Raw genomic sequence first — 17,845 nt, 5'->3', positions numbered from 1 at the left:
TTATTATATAGGGGAAGCTCAATGAGTTGTGTCCGATGACCGGCTCTGTGCTCAACTTAGACAAGTTTGGGGGCACATGTATTGCACTCCATTAGAACAAAGTGATAGAATTTGAGAATCCTTTTAGAGGAATTTTTCAAATACCACAATTTAACTTTTTTAAAAAAATATTTGTTATTAATTTATTTTTCAAAAATATTATAAATTTTATCTTTAAAAAAATAGAAATCTGTAAATTGATTTTTAAGGTGTTAAATTTAATATTTTAGGTTTTTGTTGACTATTTTAAATTTAGGATAGCTGTAGGTTATAGGGTTAGGTGTTTAAATTTAGTTATTACTGTTGAAATTTAAGTTTTAGCTTTGTGGTATTTTGAAAAATAGATTATAATTGTATTTTTTAGAATAAAACTAAAAATAGTATTTTTATTTTAAGAAAGTCATTTTAGCTGTATTTACTAGAATTATCCATACTTTTAAGAGGTTATTGATTCATAACTTACTTGAGTCAACATTTACCTTTCTCTTTTTGCAGTTTTCTTGTATTATTGTATATATATTAATATGTATAACTAATAAGTTACGAATATTCATGAATAAAATAATCGGAATGCATCCTTGCCTCCTTGATGAGTTCATGAATAAAAACTGTCCGGTTCTCTACGCTTCTTGATGAGTTCCAGGTGCTTAGTGCCTCCTTGCCTCCTTTCATCTTTCCCAAAATCTCTCGGACGTCCAATGTGAAGGCTGATTGTTTAGCTCATTCTTCTAGATTGTTATTGTCGGAAACGATTTTTGTAAACAACTTTCCTTCAGTTTGGGCAACCAATCTAGGAGTTCTATTTTAATTATTGTTAGGTTGAAAAAAAAAAATCGGAATGGTTGATATTAAAAAAGTAGATATAAAGAAATTTGTTTTAAAAAACTAATTATAGATAGAGAAATTCTTCAAAATGCCACACTTTTAAGTTTTGTTGCCAAAAATACTATTATTAATTTGATGTTTCAAAAATACCATCAAAAAATTTTGATTTTAAATATTTAATTAGTTTGCATACTTTTTTTTTTGATTTGGGTTAACTATTTTATATTTAGGATATAGGTTTGAAACATAGAGTTTAGTATTTAGAATTTAAGGTCTGATTTTAAGTTTTCCTTTTTGTCAACTGAAAATTTTGAAAATTTAGTTTTAATTTTATGATATTTTGATTTTATGATATTTTGAAAAAATATTTATTAATGGTATTTATAAAAATTTTCCTTATTTTTTTTAATCTAATGTTAAATTATATTCAAAAAAAAAAAAACCATTTACAAAGCTTGGATATGTAATATTTTAAAACCTTTTAGAAATAAAAGATTAGAAATTAATAGAATCTTGCTTCAAAACTTTTCCTTATGCATATAATATATATATCAATATATATATATATATATATATGTATATATATATATATATATATATTAAATTTCATACGAAACTAGAACAAGATTCAATGATACATATAGATGAGTCACAAATAAGGCACGCTTAACATAAAACTCTATCTCTACGTCAAGCAAATTTGAGGTGTGGACCGTTTTTTTTTGTTTTTTTGTTAAAGAAGAGTGGACCGTTTTATTGTTTCAATGATTCAATACTAAGGATCATTCATTATTTTTTGCTTCTGATACATTCAACTCTATTAGTTTATATAAAAACACTTGATGGCCAAACGTCACTAGTAAATTATAGAAAAAACAAAAGTCATTCCATTTGACATATTTTGCAATTTTAATCGTCTTGGTCTGACCTCTAAAAATGTACGATTTTGAGACGAGTAATAACAAAATATTGTTTTTGGAAACAAGTATCAGTATACAGATTTTTTTGTAATTTTTTGTATTAGACGTGATTAATATACATTGATGGAATTTTTTCAAAAACTTTTTCCTAGTCAATCTTTTCTTCTACAGAATTTAGTTAAAATCTGCCCAATTACATAAAAATCTGATAACAATCTATTTCTTTTTAGTTGTTTTATGTCTAATTTCTGATATTCAACCTAATGGAAACCAAAATACAATGTGACCAAAGTGTTGTTGAAATCGAGACAAATCAACCATATTATCAAATTGTATATTTGTATTATAAGTTCATAGCATTACAAATTTTTATAATAACACTAAAAATGATCAAAAAGCTATTTTTCGATTAAATTTTGTATAGTCTCCATTTTTTTTTAATAAACTCTAATGGTTGATCCGGTTAGTTCTAGTAAAAATACACAAAGTGCTATAAAGTGGACTTCTTTCCCAACGACTAATATATATTATCTGTTCCGAATTTGAAATAGTTTCCGACTAATGCCAAAGAATAACCAGATTACATGCTACTGAGTTACTTAGTAAACTACTTGGTTTTAAGTCCAGGTCCAAATTTCCCGTTATGATTTTTGTTTACAGAGACGTTCGAACCCTAAAGAAATGTTGTAGCACATTCCCAGATCTAAGCAGCTATTAGTTATTGGACCAGAGCTATACGGGCATGCGCTAAACTTTGAACACCCAACTATGGTTAAGCTATTCTTTGAACATGGATATGACAACCCAACTATCGCTAAGCTAAACTTTGAACAGCCAACTATCGCTATGGTACTAGCTAGTGCATTAATAGTATATTATTTTTAAAAATCCTAGCGCTACGTTATCATTGTTACATAAACAATTTTTAATTGTCAAATTGTGTATTGCAATATAAATATACGAATACGATCTATTATGAAAAGATCGTCTATTGATTCAGAAGACACAGAGATACAATATATAGTATGAGACCATAGGGTTTTGGTAAGTACTAATTACAAATATAACCTTATAATACATATTTTCTTTACACACCCTCTCAAGATGGAGGCAGAGATTTGACTCCAATCTTGTAAGCCAATTCTTGAAACCTTGGACGAGATAGAAGCTTGGTGAGAGCATCCGCCAACTGATCATGAGTAGAGATATATGAAATCCGTAGAGCTCCAAATTGAATGTAGCCGCGGACAAAGTGATAATCAAGAGCAATGTGCTTCATCCGAGAGTGAAACACAAGATTAGAGCATAAGTACGTAGCTCCCATGTTATCACAATATATCACCGGAGCAAGAGATAGCGTAACACCCAATTCAGTGAGAAGTGACCCGATCCACTGAAGTTCTGATGCTGCATTTGCCACGGCACGGTATTCAGCCTCCGTCGAAGATCTTGCCACACTGCGTTGTTTCTTCGAAGACCAGGATATAGGACTGCCCCCAAAGTAAACAATGTAGGCATTTGTCGAAATACAGTCACCTTTGTCACCACCCCAATCCGCATCAGAAAACGCATGAACGGTTAAGAGTCAGAGCAGAGGAAAATACCATGCGGCCTTGTACCGGAAAGATACCGTAAGACTCGCTTAGCAGCTTGCCAATGGTCTGTGGTTGGGCGGTGCATATACTGAGACAAACGGTTAACTACAAACACGATATCAGGACGTGTGAAAGAAAAGTACTGAAGGCTTCCAATTACCATGCGGTATTGCTTGGCATCAGCAAGAAGTGTTCCGGAATGCAGCGTGAGCTTGTTTATGTCGGACATGAGTGTAGCAACCGGTTTTGCCTCCTGCATATTCGTTCGAGCTAGGAGATCAGTGACATACTTCCGCTGCATCAATGTAACCTTTGTCTTGTTCGCGTCGCCTCAATACCCAAGAAATAACTAAGGGGACCGAGATCCTTGAGGGAAAACCGAGAAGCAATAGACTCATAAAACGGCTGACTAGAGGACGCGGTCCAACAATGATGATATCATCTACGTACACCAGAACATAGAGATATTCATTGTTGTGCTTGTAAGTGAACAAAGAGGCGTCAGAGAGTGAATTCTTGAAGCCAGCTTGAAGCAAGAAGGTGCGGAGTGCCTGATACCATGCGCGAGACGCTTGTTTCAAACCATAAAGAGCCTTACGGAGGCGGCATACATGGTCCGGGCGATCAGGGTCAACAAACCTGGGTGGCTGCGAGACATAAACCTCTTCAGTAAGAGTACCTTGAAGAAAAGCATTGTTGATGTCGATTTGATGAATACTCCAATTACGTTTAAGAGCAACCTCAAGGACAAGTCGAACGGTGGTGGACTTTATCACTGGACTAAATGTCTCCGAATAGTCTAACCCATACTGCTGATTAAATCCACGAGCTACCAACCTTGCCTTATACCGTTCAATTAAACCATCAGGTCTATATTTAAGAGTAAAGATCCACTTACAGGGGATGACATGCTTCGGTGTTGTTGGTTTCTCCAAGTCCCACATACGGTACCGCATATGTGCATCAATCTCCACTGCTATGGCATTTCACCAATTTGGATCCTTTAGCGCCTGAGCCACAGTCGTTGGTATCACCGGCGTCGCCACAAACATAAGGTTAAGTTTTTGTGTGGGTTTGGTGATTCGATTTTTGGCTCGGGTACGCATAGGGAGTAAATTTTCTAGTGGTGGTGGTAAAGGATCAGGTTGTACATGAGATGGAGTTGCAGAGGATGTGGATTGTCGGGAGGATGCGATGTTTGGTGAGGATGGAGAAGACGAAGAATTCGATAGTGAAGGTGACGATGGACCAGAAGTTGTTGGGCTTTGGTGATTTAGTGTTATTGGGCCTGTGTTTGGAGAAGGTGTTGGGCTGGACATTTGGCGTGGTGACGACGGAGCGGGATCCATTGGAGTAGAATGCGATGACGAGGACTGTGGCACAGGAGATGGAGGATTAAGTGGACTAACCTGTGACGGTGGAGACGAAGGCACATGTGATGGTTGTACGACAGGTTCCGCTGGAGGTGACGGCGGGGGAGAAGGAGCCGGGGGTGAGGATTCAAACACAGAGGCGACGAGAATTGAGTGAGTGGCGATGGTAGGAAACTGACCGAAGCTGTATGTGAGGTTTGTTCTTCAGACTTGGTAGGAGATGGAGAGGTCGGTGAGAGTGAAGCAAAGGGAAAACTTGTTTCCACAAACTGAACATGGCGTGACGTGTAAATACGACCAGTCGAGATCTCCAAGCAGAGATAAGCACTCTGCGTGAGGGAATATCCAATAAACACACACATTGTGGATCGAGTGTAGAGCTTGGTCTTGGCATAGGGACGGAGCCATGGATAACACACACAGCCAAACACTCGCAACTTTAAGTATTTAGGCGATTGATTAAAGAGCTTGACATATGGAGACACACCGTGTAACACATCTGTGGGCATTCGGTTTATAAGGTAAACCGTCATGGCAAAGGCATAGGGCCAGTATGTGTGAGGAACCGACGCATGACTGAGAAGAGCCAAACCTGTCTCAACAATGTGCCTATGCTTGCGCTCCGAAATACTGTTGTGCTCGGGTGTGTGTGGTGGGGTGGTAAGATGCGAGATCCCATGTTGTGCCAAGAACGACCGCAACGCAATGAATTCACCACTATTATCCGAGTATAAGGTACGAATACGATACTGAAAAAAGTTCTCCACCAGAGCTCTGTAGGCTATGAAAACTTCTTTGACTTAGGACTTTTGTTTTAAAGGATATAACTATGTGTATCTCGTAAAATGATCGACAATAACCAGATAATATTTGAAATGGTCGGTGGAAAAGAGAGGGGAGGTCCACACATCGGTATAAAGATACTCAAGTGGTTGAGAAGAGACAATTGTGTTTGAATAAAAAGGCAATTTATGACTCTTATTGATAAAACAGTCTTAGCAAGACAATTGTGTTTGGGAAGAATTTGAAAGTGGTAAAGAAAAATGAGAAACAATAGCCTTTAAAGTAGATAATTTGGGATGGCCAAGTCGGTAATGCCAGGATGAGAGGTCAGTTTTCGGCGATGGAGAAGCAGAGAATGCAGTGATGATGTTTCCAGAAACCGGTCACTCATATAACTCATTCCTAGTCCTGCCTTGGAGTAACCGAACCCCCGTGTTGAGATCCTTCACCTGAAAGGAGGCAGGAGAGAAATCCACAGTAACCTTATTATCATTGCATAAGCGATATACCGAGATAATATTTTTGCGAACATCAGGAACATATAATATATCTTGAAGCTTAAGAGAACGAGTTGGTGTAGGAAGTAAACCAGAATCCGTGTTGGCAATTTGAAGACCAGAACCATCCGCAAGTTTGACTTCTTCTCCTCCATTGTAAGGCTGGTGAAGAGCTAAATTGGAAATATCAGAAGTCAAGTGATAACCTCCCCGAGATTGAGAGTGGTTGCGGTTGTTGTTGCTTTTTTGCGACACAAAATTAGCCGAAGCAGGAAGGGACGAGGACGAAGCCGTAAGCAGCGTCTGAATCTTCAGTTCTTGATTGATGAGTGTCTCATGAAGGACAGTCAGTGATGGTGGTGTATCACGACCAGCAATCTGATCAATGACTTGCTTATAATCCTCAGGAAGCCCATTGAGAATATAGTCAAGCTGATCCTCATGCGGAATAGGGCTTCGAGCAAAGCCAACTGATCAAAGCGTGTCGTGAAACCAAGATAGTAGTTTTCAATGGATTTAGTACCTTTCTTCCATTGCTTCAGTTGTTCCGAAGAATGTGACCACGACTCGGCTGAGCATACGTGGTGGTGAGAGTGGTCCAGATCTCGGCAGAAGTGTTCGCCTTGGAGAGGAGAGGTTGCACCGAGAGAGATATGGCGCCAAGAAGACTGGAGAGAAGGAGCTGATCCTGTCTCTGCCAGTGCTTGTGCACGGGATTCACAGCTGAGACACCATCAGTGGTAAGAGATTCGTCAGGCGCAGCGGTGGAACCATCAAGATATCCGGCCAAATCATAACCCTTGCATAAGGCATGAACTTGGCATTTCCACATCAAAAAATTGGTGGACGTGAGATTGGTAACGTTAGACATATTAACGGTAACAAGGGTTGTTGCATTAGCAGGAGCAACGATCTCGGAAGTAGCAGACATGGTCGGTAAAAAAAGAGAAAAAGAAGAAGGAAAGAGAAAAGAGAGAAGGAGAAGGCCGCCACCAAAGAATTTTTTTTTTTTAGGTTTTTAAACTCAGAAGACACAGAGATACAAAATATAGTATGAGACCATGGGGTTTTGGTAAGTACTAATTACAAATATAGCCTTATGATACATATCTCCTTTACACGATCTAGGAGCTAAGATACACTTAAAGCAGCAATCTTCTCTCTCATTGGTCTTTGTAAAATTGATGGCAACCCATTGTACTTTAGTCAGTGTTCTTGGGGTATTTTTGATATTGACACTCTTCCACAATCCGATCACCGTCTCCGGACAGAATATTCCGGCGGTGGCCTTGTTCACCTTCGGTGACTCTAACTTTGACGCAGGAAACAAACAGACTCTCTCCCAAGCTAACTTTACTCAAGGTTTCTGGCCGTATGGAAAATCCCGAGATGATCCCAACGGCAAATTCTCTGACGGCTTCATCGCTCCGGACTTCGTTGGTACGACTTTCTTTTGTTTCTATAACCAAAAGATTTTTTAATCGAATTCTACACTAATCTCCAAAACATGAAACATGTAAAAATGATGTTTTATCATTTAAAACGTTTATATAGTTACAAATCACGAGTACGTGTTCAGTGTTGTACTTTAATAGCGTTGTAAATGTTTATAAATATGCGTTTAAGAAGAAAAGGAAGATTATTGCATAGTTTTGGTAATCTATGCATTAATCACATGGAAATGATTTTTTTTTTCCTTCATAAAACCTTCAAATTTTTGGTATTGACAATCGGAGATGTGAATAAAAAGCAAACTACGTACTTTAAATATAGCAAGATTCATGGGGATTCCAATCGAGATCCCGGCGGCGCTCAAACCGAACGTGAATGTCTCACGTGGAGCTAGTTTTGCCGTCGCCGATGCTACTCTTCTCGGAGCTCCGGTGGAATCTGTAAGTCAACTTACTTTCTTATAATCAAGTATATCTATAATATTCAACACCTAACTCAAAGGACTTTAAGTGTTGTACTTTACATTTTTTTGGTAAGGGACCGGGAGAAGAATCTCCCAGCATTTATTCAAAAACTAAAAAATTACACAGCAATGGAAACAAAGAACCAAGTTCATCCTCTCCAAAAATCTGACATAGCTCCGAGGGAATAACAACCAAGGAGTGAAAACCTAAAAGTAACGAAAAAGCATGATTAGCCAATCCATCTGTTAGACGATTAGCCTCCCTGTAAATGTGAGTAACCCGAACTGACCAGTTTTTAGCAAGAAAGTCATGGCACATGCGTACCAGGAAAGACAGGGGGTGTGAATCACTAATCCCTGTGTTAAGAAAACCCACCACTACCTCCGAGTCCACCTCCAACTCAAGACATGTGACACCCTTCTCCCAAGTAGTACATAGCCCATAATAAACTCCCCAAAGTTCTGCTAGACTTGCCGAACACCGCGCTATGTTTAAAGCGAACCCCCACACCACTGGCCCGCACTGTCCCGTAACACTCCTCCGGCTGTTGCAGGACCTGGATTACCATGTGAGGCACCATCAGTGTTCATTTTCATCCAGCCAACACTCGGTTTCTGCCACCCAATCAACTGCTCAACCCGAGGCCGTTTCTTAGTCAAAGACTCCTTTTGAAGATTCGCAAGTGTCACCTCCTTAGCCAAATCTTTGAGAAAACGCACTCGATCCTTACATATCCCATTCGCCCCAAACACGTTCCCACACCTCCATTTCCAGCCCCACCATACGGCCATAGAGAACAGGGTGGACCATGGAACTCCATCAACCGACCGTCTATCTGACAAATTCATATAAACCCATTCTAACAGAGCACTATCAAAGAATACCTGATGCCTCAGTGTCGGAAGTAGTCTCTCCCACACTCCATGCATAGCCGGACAATCTCGTAAAATATGAATAATTGTCTCAAAAACCCCTTTACAGACCTGACAAACAGCGAAGTCACACAAGTGCCTTCGATGTCATTCCACATTAATCATAATTGCTCGATTACCACTAACCATAAGAACACTCTTACTCTCTCTGGTACTTGTGTGCTCCATATCATCTTGAAGAAGAAAGACATATCCGGTTTAGGGGAACCATCCTGTGTTATTAAGGCATACGCTAAACTCACCAAAAATCTCCCATCTCCTGTCTCACCCCAAGAGATATGATCCTTCACACCTGGTTGATTATTCACAACAAAGGCTGTGAGTTCTAAACTCTTATCCACTGGAAGATATGGAGAAATGCTCGCAAAGTCCCAACCCAAGCCATCCCTCTATACCTCACTAACCAGCAACCTTATCGCCGCATCTGGCAGACCTCCATCCACTGATTCTATGAGCGGTGTGTTCGATAGCCATTTATCAGTCCAATATTTAATAAACTGCCCATTACCAAGTACCCAACTCTGACCCTTGAAAACCACTTCTCGAAATCCAACACCAATGCTTCTCCATGTCGAAGACCAGTTCGACTTTACCATTAACCAATGACTAGCAACGGTATCTCTAATCTTATATTTACTTCGCAACACACGCGCCCACAAACTCTCCCTATCATGAAGGAGTCTCCAACCCACTTTAGCAATCAGTGCCATATTCATTTGTTTTGCAGTTCTAAGTCCTGCACCACCTTCCCTCTTAGGCAAACAGACTCTCTCCCAAGATAGAAGATGTAACTTCCTTTTCCCTATGTGCTCCCCCATAGGAATAATCAAGATGTTTTATCCAGAGAGGACAATATCGATTGAGGGAGCATTATTGTGCTCATGGAATGAACCGGAATAAAAGATAGCATCACTTTAATAAGTGTCAGGCGCCCAACCAAACTCAGAGAATGGCTCTTCCAACCCACCAAACGTGAGGACACTCTCTCCAAAATAGCACTAAACGTTTCCTTTTTCATCCTTTTATGCAGGACCGGCATCCCCAGGTACTTACCTAAGTCCTTGGTAACTTTAATACCACTCGCTTTACTGATGAGTTTCCCTAGATCACTTGAGACATTGTTGGAGAAAAAGATTTTAGATTTCTCAAGACTGACCTTCTGCCCCGAAGCACCACAAAACTGTTCCAACACACTCCTGAGAACCCATATTTGTGCGACTGAAGCTTCTGCAAATAGAATCAAGTCATCTGCAAAACAAATGTGGGAAACCTTAGGACCTCCTTGAGACAACCGAATCGGTTTCCACCTTCCACCTATCACGGACCTACTAATGAGATAACACAACCTTTCCATACAAAGACCAAACAGAAAGGGCGATAACGGGTCACCCTGTCTGAGGCCTCTCAACGGCTTAAAAGCCTATGTCTTTTCTCCATTCAACAACAGAATCATTGAAGGACCAGCAACGCACTGCATTATCCATTGGACCCAAACCGCTGAAAGTCCTGCCACTCGAAGTGTATCCTCAAGTAAATCCCATCGGATCCTGTCATAAGCTTTTTCCAGGTCTAACTTCAAGAGCATCCACCCTTTACGACCCTTTTTCCGCCTCATAGAGTGTACTCCTTCCTGCACTACCACAATATTGTCTGTCCCCAGTCTCCCAGGAATAAAACTGGACTGTGCAGGTCCCACCAGCTTCGACATGACCCGCACTACCACAATATTGTCTTTCCACCATGGTCTTCGTAATAATTTTGAACAGCACATTGCACAAACTAATCGGTCTAAACTGGGTGATGCTCTCAGGTTTAGCCACCTTAGCAATAAGCACCAACAAAGCGTCATTAGTATCCGGCGAAAATATTCCTGTAGCAAAAGAGTCCAGAGCGAACTTCACCACTGACTCACCAACCACCTCCCAACTCTGTTTGTAGAAAACCGGTTGATATATGTCTGGTCCTAGAGCCTTAAAATTCCCCATTCCCTGGATAGCATGTTCAATCTCCGAAGCAACAAAAGACTTATCCATGACCAGCTTATCCATACCTGACAACTGCATAAAATCTACACTCGGTAACTTCTCAACTACCTTCTCCACATCTTGCAAAGAGTATAGACGCCGGTAATACTCTACAGCCAGTTTTTAACTCCTACGTATTAGTAATCCAGTTCCCCTCATTATTTTTCAACATCTCAATCCGGTTTCTCCGCCTCCGAATAATCGTGGACATATGGAAAAAAGTAGTATTTCTCTCCCCGTAAGTAATCCATCTCTCCCTAGATTTCTGGAACCACAACAACTCCTCCTGTTCCAGAATCAGGTCAAACTCCTTAATTAAGCTCTCTTCTCGGCTCAACAACTCATCAGTTGGAACAAGCTCCAGTAGGGTTTGGACACTGTCTAACTCCTTCAGCAGTATCTCCTTACATTTCTGAACCACACCAAACACCTCCCTGTTCCATTTGGACAGTGTTGATTGAAGTTGTTTCAGAGCATCGGGAGTGCTCAAATCCCTTCTCCAAGATACCGACAGCAGCTCCTTGAATCCCTCATGCTTCATCCATGCTGCCTCAAAACGAAAGGGTCTCCTTCAAACATCCATTGATGTATCGAGAGATAACTGCACATATAGGGGAACATGATCCGAGGATAAGAATGGCAATTGTGTCACCTAAGCCTCCTGCCACAACAAACGAGCCTCGGGACAACAAAGAACCCTATCAAGGCGCTTTGCCACTAGAGAACTCTCAACGCACCCTCTCTTTCAAGTAAATTGCTTACCTTGGAAAACCATATCAATCAACGATGACTCATTAATCCAGTTTCCAAACGCCACAAAGTCCGGCGAAAGTCTACCATTTCCTCCGGAGCGTTCATCAACCCTCACGATCGTGTTAAAATCCCCTCCCACGATTAAAGGCCCTACCACACTTCGCATAATCTCCCGTAACTGATCCCACAAACCGCTACGTCTTCTCACCGTTGGAGCTGCGTAGACGACCATCATATTCAATATCATCTCCCCATTGACTAACTTCGCATATATGAATTGGTCCGAAGACTCCACCACCTCCATCTCGCCAATCCCAGACCGCCAAAGTAACCATAGACCCCCGCTCTGACCCGTTGCATCAACCCGAAAAGAAGAGTCAAAACCCAAACCACGGCATATCTGAGCTGCTTGATCCCCACCGGCGTGCGTCTCGAAAACTGCCAGAACATCTTCCTTCCACTTCTTCAACATATACCGGATTGACCTCCGAAAATTAGGTTTATTCGCCTCCGACAATTCCATAGTATTAGATCTATCATTGAGCTTTCATAGAAGATTGGAACAACCGGGGAGGACCATTATTTATTCCCCAATGGCAGAGCTGCAATCGCTGCTTCCACCGTCGACTCCTCTTGCTAGAGAATGGTGACCCCCACCGCGGGAGAGCCACCGGATCCCAGCGGAGAACCACCACCGACATCTAAGTTCGTCGGGGCGAGTGAACTGTCGACCCCACTCTGATCGCTCCCGATCGACCCCAACTCTACTTCTCCACTCTCAATCTCTTTCCACTCGCAGAAAGTTCCAATTCTCCCTTAGTTGGGCCAAACACCAGCCCTCGTGTGGGCCTATTAGGTTTGAAAGATTTGGGCCTCGGACCAGTCACATCTTGGGCTTTAAGGCTTTCTGCCTTCCTTTCTTTCAAGCCTTCTTTAGCTCCCCTTGGTTGTTTAATCACCCCTTATGCGACGTGTTCCCCCTTACGTACTCCAGACGCATATCCGATCGTATCACCTTATGAGGATCCTGATTTTCCTTATCTCCCGTAACAATATCAATTTCCCTTGATTCGCGGGATGCCAAATCCAGCTCCAAACTTCCAAAACTGTTAGATATCGGAATATCCCTAGAATCTTTCCCCCGAGCCACAACACGACGGTCCCTTCCTGAGCCCTTACCGGAACCCCCCACCGCAAACACCACCGGAGAATCTTGTGTAACCGTCTTTCTATTTCTCGAAGCAACCAATGTGACACCATCCTCACCCGACTCTGTCCGCGGTGGAATCCTCTCCACTGGCCCCCGGAATACTAGGGTTCACCTCTCTTTCATGTACAATCCGTGGACAAGAGTGGACCAAATGCCCATAGATTCCACAATTCGAACATATGTTTGTTAACCCCTCATAATAAACGAAGTATCTCTCTCCGTTGATTAACACAGTGCCTTTGAGCGGAGCCTACAAGTTAACTTCCACACACACCCTAGCAAAACTAGCCCTCTCAAAGTGTAACGTAGTGAGGTCTACTTTAAGCGGTGTCCCCAGACCCTCCGCAATGCTCAACAGGATAGCCTTGTGGTAAAAGTTCACTGGGAGATGCGATAACCGAACCCAAACAGTAGTTGTAACGATCTCATCCCGTAACGGGTCAAAGTCCGAAGACCACCGTTGCTCTATTAGATAACTCCCAAAGACTTTCCACAGACCACCCGTTAAAGCCGCCATAAACTCTTCCTCCACCGCGAAGTGCACCATAAAAAACTGACGCGGGAGATCCATCACCAACATCTTCCCCGCCGGCTTCCACATCTCCCGCAGTCGCCTGCTCAACACAGATACAGAAATATTACGGCCTAGCACCTTCACAATCATGCACCGCTGCCATAAGCTGTTCATCGCTGATAGGACTTCCTCGCTTATAACGATCTCAGGTTCACCATTCTTCCCATTAGGAAAAGACAGCCGCACTCTCTCCCTAACAAACACATCATCCATCACTTCATCCGGTGTTAAAAACCCAGCACCACCACTACTCTTCACTTTGTTCACCCATGACATAGGCCGATCAGGAGGATCCCCCGGTGGACGACCTCTCTCCCCCACATCCAGCATGGTAGCATCCTGTGTCGTCGTAGTCAGAGCATTAGGGTTCCCTTCGATCGCCGCCATCTCTATTTGGTTTCTTTTTGAGTTAGTGTTGTACTTTACATAAAGACACTGAACTTTTTTTTTTTTGCAATTATCTATAAATATATATTGTTTTTTCTTTTTTTGTGTTTCTTTAGTTGACTCTGAATCAACAAGTTAGAAAATTCGCTGATATGAAAGCAGCAAACTGGAATGATGACTTCATCAAGAAGTCAGTGTTTATAATTTACATTGGTGCAAACGATTACTTGAATTTCACCAAGAACAACCCTAACGCTGATGCATCTGCTCAACAAGCTTTTGTCATTTCCGTGACCAACAAGTTAAAGAACGATATCAGCTTGTTGTATTCATCAGGAGCGAGTAAGTTCGTGATCCAAACCCTAGCTCCATTGGGTTGCTTACCTATCGTCAGACAAGATTACAACACCGGGATGGATCAATGCTATGAAAAACTCAACGATTTGGCTAAGCAACACAACAAGAAAATTGGACCGATGTTGAACGAAATGGCCAAAGCATCTCCTGGTTTCCAGTTCACCGTCTTCGATTTCTACAATGTCATTCTTCGTAGGACACAGAGGAACTTGAACTTCCGTGAGTTAATTCATTACGATGGTTTTCAATTTTTATTAGTTGGTACCATGTGGAAACTAATATACGAAACCTTTAAATTTGTTACTCTTAGGGTTTTTCGTTACGAACTCATCGTGCTGCGGAATTGGGACACACAATGCATACGGTTGCGGTTTACCTAACGTGCACTCGAAGCTATGCGAGTACCAACGGTCTTACTTATTCTTCGACGGACGTCACAACACGGAGAAGGCACAAGAAATGTTTGGAAATCTACTCTTTGGAGCCGATCCAAATGTTATCCAACCAATGAACGTCCGTGAGCTTGTGGTTTACCCAGCCGATGAACCGATGCGTGAGTCTTGGATGCCTACAACGTCAGCCACTTTCTAAGCCAGCAACTGTAGCTCGTTGTCTAGCTGCGGTTATAAATTTTACTAAGTCTCTCTATAAATCAATCAGATTCCTACAAGGATAATGAGTTCCGTATCAAACATCGGAATCTTGATGTTTAACGGTTCGCAACGTTGTTTCCTGTTTTCTCTAATGAATTTTCCTCTATATATAATATTTTTCCCGTTTCACAAAAAAATGTTATTTTGATACATTTCATGTAAATTAAGAAAATTTTGAATTCTACATGTGCTCAGTAATTAGTAAATTTAGATTCAATGAAAAAAACTTTTGAGTGAAAGATAAATTTAAAAAACTTCAAAAGATATATTGGAAATGTCCAGTGATACTATTTGTGAAATATTTGATCTTCTTACCAAAAAAAAAAAAGATTTGATCTTTGCAACTCTTACCACATAATGGAATTGATTCTAGCTAGAGTTCATTAAGCTATTGATCTACCCTAATATATAGTCAAGATTTTATGAATTTGATGCTCACTTTGTTCCTAATTTAATTCATTTTTTAGAATTTTCACACATATTAAGAAAATATAAGAAAAATTAATTATAAATCATTGTTTTTGTGATTTACAATTTCTGTATCCCTAAACCAACAATATTCAATAACGTTTTTTGAAGTTTAAATTCATCCGCGGTGTACCCGTGGTGTACTATAATAGTACTAACCCACTCTAAAGTTATTGCTATTAGTTTAGTATATACGTTTACGTTATATATTAGTATACAATATATCTTATATGTATAACAATATTTATTTTATTAAAAAAAACTAAATTATTGAATAATAAAATAATTAAAAATAAAACATGTCTCTGCGGTATAATGCGGATCCGTATCTAGTGTAGTATAAAGATTTTACACTAATTAAAAATTAATTAGGCTTTGCGATGTGTCGATGAATCTTTTCAGTCAAATGAGAAGAATCCAAAATAAATAATCTAGTAAAACTATGTACATTGTACATTAATTTAATATTACAATATTCTAATAGTTTTCACAATTTAACATTTTACATCATTTTCTTTCTTTTCCAAATTATAATGCAACACTCATTATCTCTTTTTTTGTTGTATTCAGTAGTTATACATATTATAAATTGTAATTTTCCATCAAAATTATACTAAAACTATTAAGAGTTAAATTTTTATTAATACATTAAATTTTAATATAAAATAATTAATATAATAGAACAATATGGTTTTTTCTATGTCTAAATTAAATGAAACAAGATTCTATTTATATATTATTAAAACTATTTGGTATTGATTGGTAATAATTTTACAAAGCAGTAAAAAGCGTTACAAAGTATACAATTTTAAAATTTATCAATTACAAAACCTGTTACTAAAAACTTTACTCTCAATGTTTTTGTATAGATTTCTTATACCGCTTTCTGTAACAGATTAACATTATTCTGTAACAGCTTACCATACAATTTCTATGTACAATTTTATGAATGTTACCAATCGGACCAGATGAATGTTCATTCTATACATATGGTTTCTTTAAAAAAAATGTGAATTTTGTAACTATGAGGATAGGACTGGCCCAAATATTTTTAAAATATATTTGCATGTTTACTCTTTATAAATTTTATTATTTAGAAACTTATAAATCATGAATTTTATATTTTGAGTTTATTTTTTAATCAACTGAATTTATGTTTTTTTTTTTGTCAACTGAATTTATGTTTTTTTCTATTGTATATTACTTAATTTTTAATATTATTTAATATTTGCGAGTTATCCATGTGTATCTAAAGATTCAAGTGGGAATGATGCAAGTCAACTATATTTTTTTTTGTGAATTTGACGGGATGAATTGGTGCATATCAAAAACATATAATTACTGCTGTGCAGGATGGATCGTGAATTAGATTCGCTTGACAGGTTTATGCCTAAAGAAAAGAAAAATGTAGTTTATAAAGTTCGAATTTATTCTATTTAAAACATTCATGAACCAAATTGGATGGTTAAGGGATGTGTGTCGACACAAGAGGTGAGTTGTGTCGGTCGACACAAGCATCTGCGGTTTAGCTAATTTAGTTTTTAAATCGTTGGTTCAATGTGGTTTACTTAGGAAAACTCTAAGATCGGGTATAAAAAGTGGGAATTCGACGACTTTGAGAGTTTTAGCCTCCATTGTCGTTCCCAGAGAGAAAAGAAAAGAGAGAAGTTGTTTTTGAGAGTTTTTAGCAATTTTGGTACCTGTTTCTGTGGAGTGGAGATCTGAGGTTAGGAGTGTGGTAGAAACTTGTTAGAAAGCTGTTTTCGTGGGTTTTAGAATCAGTTTTGTCACTCTCGAAGGTGAGTGCATGTCCATGATTTATCTAAACTTGAGGATTCTCAGCTTCTGTGTTTTTGTTGATTGGTTGATGTATTTACCTTGATTGTTGCGAATTTTGCGTGTCTCTGTGGCTTGGGATTAGTTATGTGTGTGCCTTGGTCGAGAGGAAGGCGTTTTGGGACGGAGATTCACGTTGGAGATCGCAGGAAAACGATGCTCGACATCTGTGTCGATCGATGCAAGGAGTGAGTCAGTCGACACAGTGCGAGGACAGCACGATAAAACCTCACGAGCATCGATCGATGCCATGTGCAGGTGTTTATCGACGCGGATTAGGGTTTTTGGGAAATGTTGACCAGGCGTCGCTCGACACAAGGAGTGTGTCGGTCGACACAACCTTCGTCAAGTGTCATTGTGAATGGTGTCGGTCGACACCATGAGGGTGTCGGTCGACATGATCCTTCAGCAGCATTTGAACTTCGTTTGTTGCCTGGTTTGATTGTATTATTTGTTGTTTGTTGATTGGAGATTCTCAATTGTTTGTGTATATAGCCCAATAGATGGGAGTATTGACTCACTGAGTATTTGTGATAATATTCATGTGTCTCAATTGTTGTTTGTGATCTAGGTAAATGCAAAATTTGATCGTAAAATCGAGGTAATGGAGAAGAGGATGTTCTAGTGGCTCGATTGGTTGATGACTAGCTTCGGATAGGTTGTTATAGTCGAGTCTGTAGAATGTTGCCTAGGATTGCTGATT

The 17,845-nt window shown here is 39.6% G+C and overlaps 1 protein-coding gene and 1 pseudogene across 1 annotated transcript; one reads left to right on the top strand and one right to left on the bottom strand.

Moving 5' to 3' along the window:
• The first annotated feature begins 7,143 nt into the window (after window positions 1–7,143).
• On the top strand, window positions 7,144–14,975 carry LOC104742920 (inactive GDSL esterase/lipase-like protein 23). Its single transcript, XM_010464003.2, has 4 exons — window positions 7,144–7,472; window positions 7,806–7,924; window positions 13,945–14,404; window positions 14,496–14,975. The coding sequence occupies exons 1-4, from the start codon at window positions 7,217–7,219 to the stop codon at window positions 14,774–14,776; spliced, it is 1,116 nt and encodes a 371-aa protein (XP_010462305.1). The 5' UTR covers window positions 7,144–7,216; the 3' UTR covers window positions 14,777–14,975.
• LOC147928944 (uncharacterized) lies at window positions 12,920–13,771 on the bottom strand (annotated as a pseudogene).
• Window positions 14,976–17,845: the final 2,870 nt, after the last annotated feature.

This window comes from Camelina sativa, chromosome 14 (assembly GCF_030686135.1).
Source record: "Camelina sativa cultivar CO46 ecotype springtype chromosome 14, ASM3068613v1".
Lineage (NCBI taxonomy): Eukaryota > Viridiplantae > Streptophyta > Magnoliopsida > Brassicales > Brassicaceae > Camelina > Camelina sativa.
This window is presented reverse-complemented; position numbering and strand designations above follow the sequence as displayed.

Coding starts and splice junctions, on each gene's coding strand:
- LOC104742920 (XM_010464003.2), top strand. CDS start 7,217: ATGGCAACCCATTGTACTTTAGTCAGTGTTCTTGGGGTATTTTTGATA. Junction 7,925..13,944: donor TCGGAGCTCCGGTGGAATCT/GTAAGTCAACTT, acceptor GTGTTTCTTTAG/TTGACTCTGAATCAACAAGT. Junction 14,405..14,495: donor ACAGAGGAACTTGAACTTCC/GTGAGTTAATTC, acceptor TGTTACTCTTAG/GGTTTTTCGTTACGAACTCA.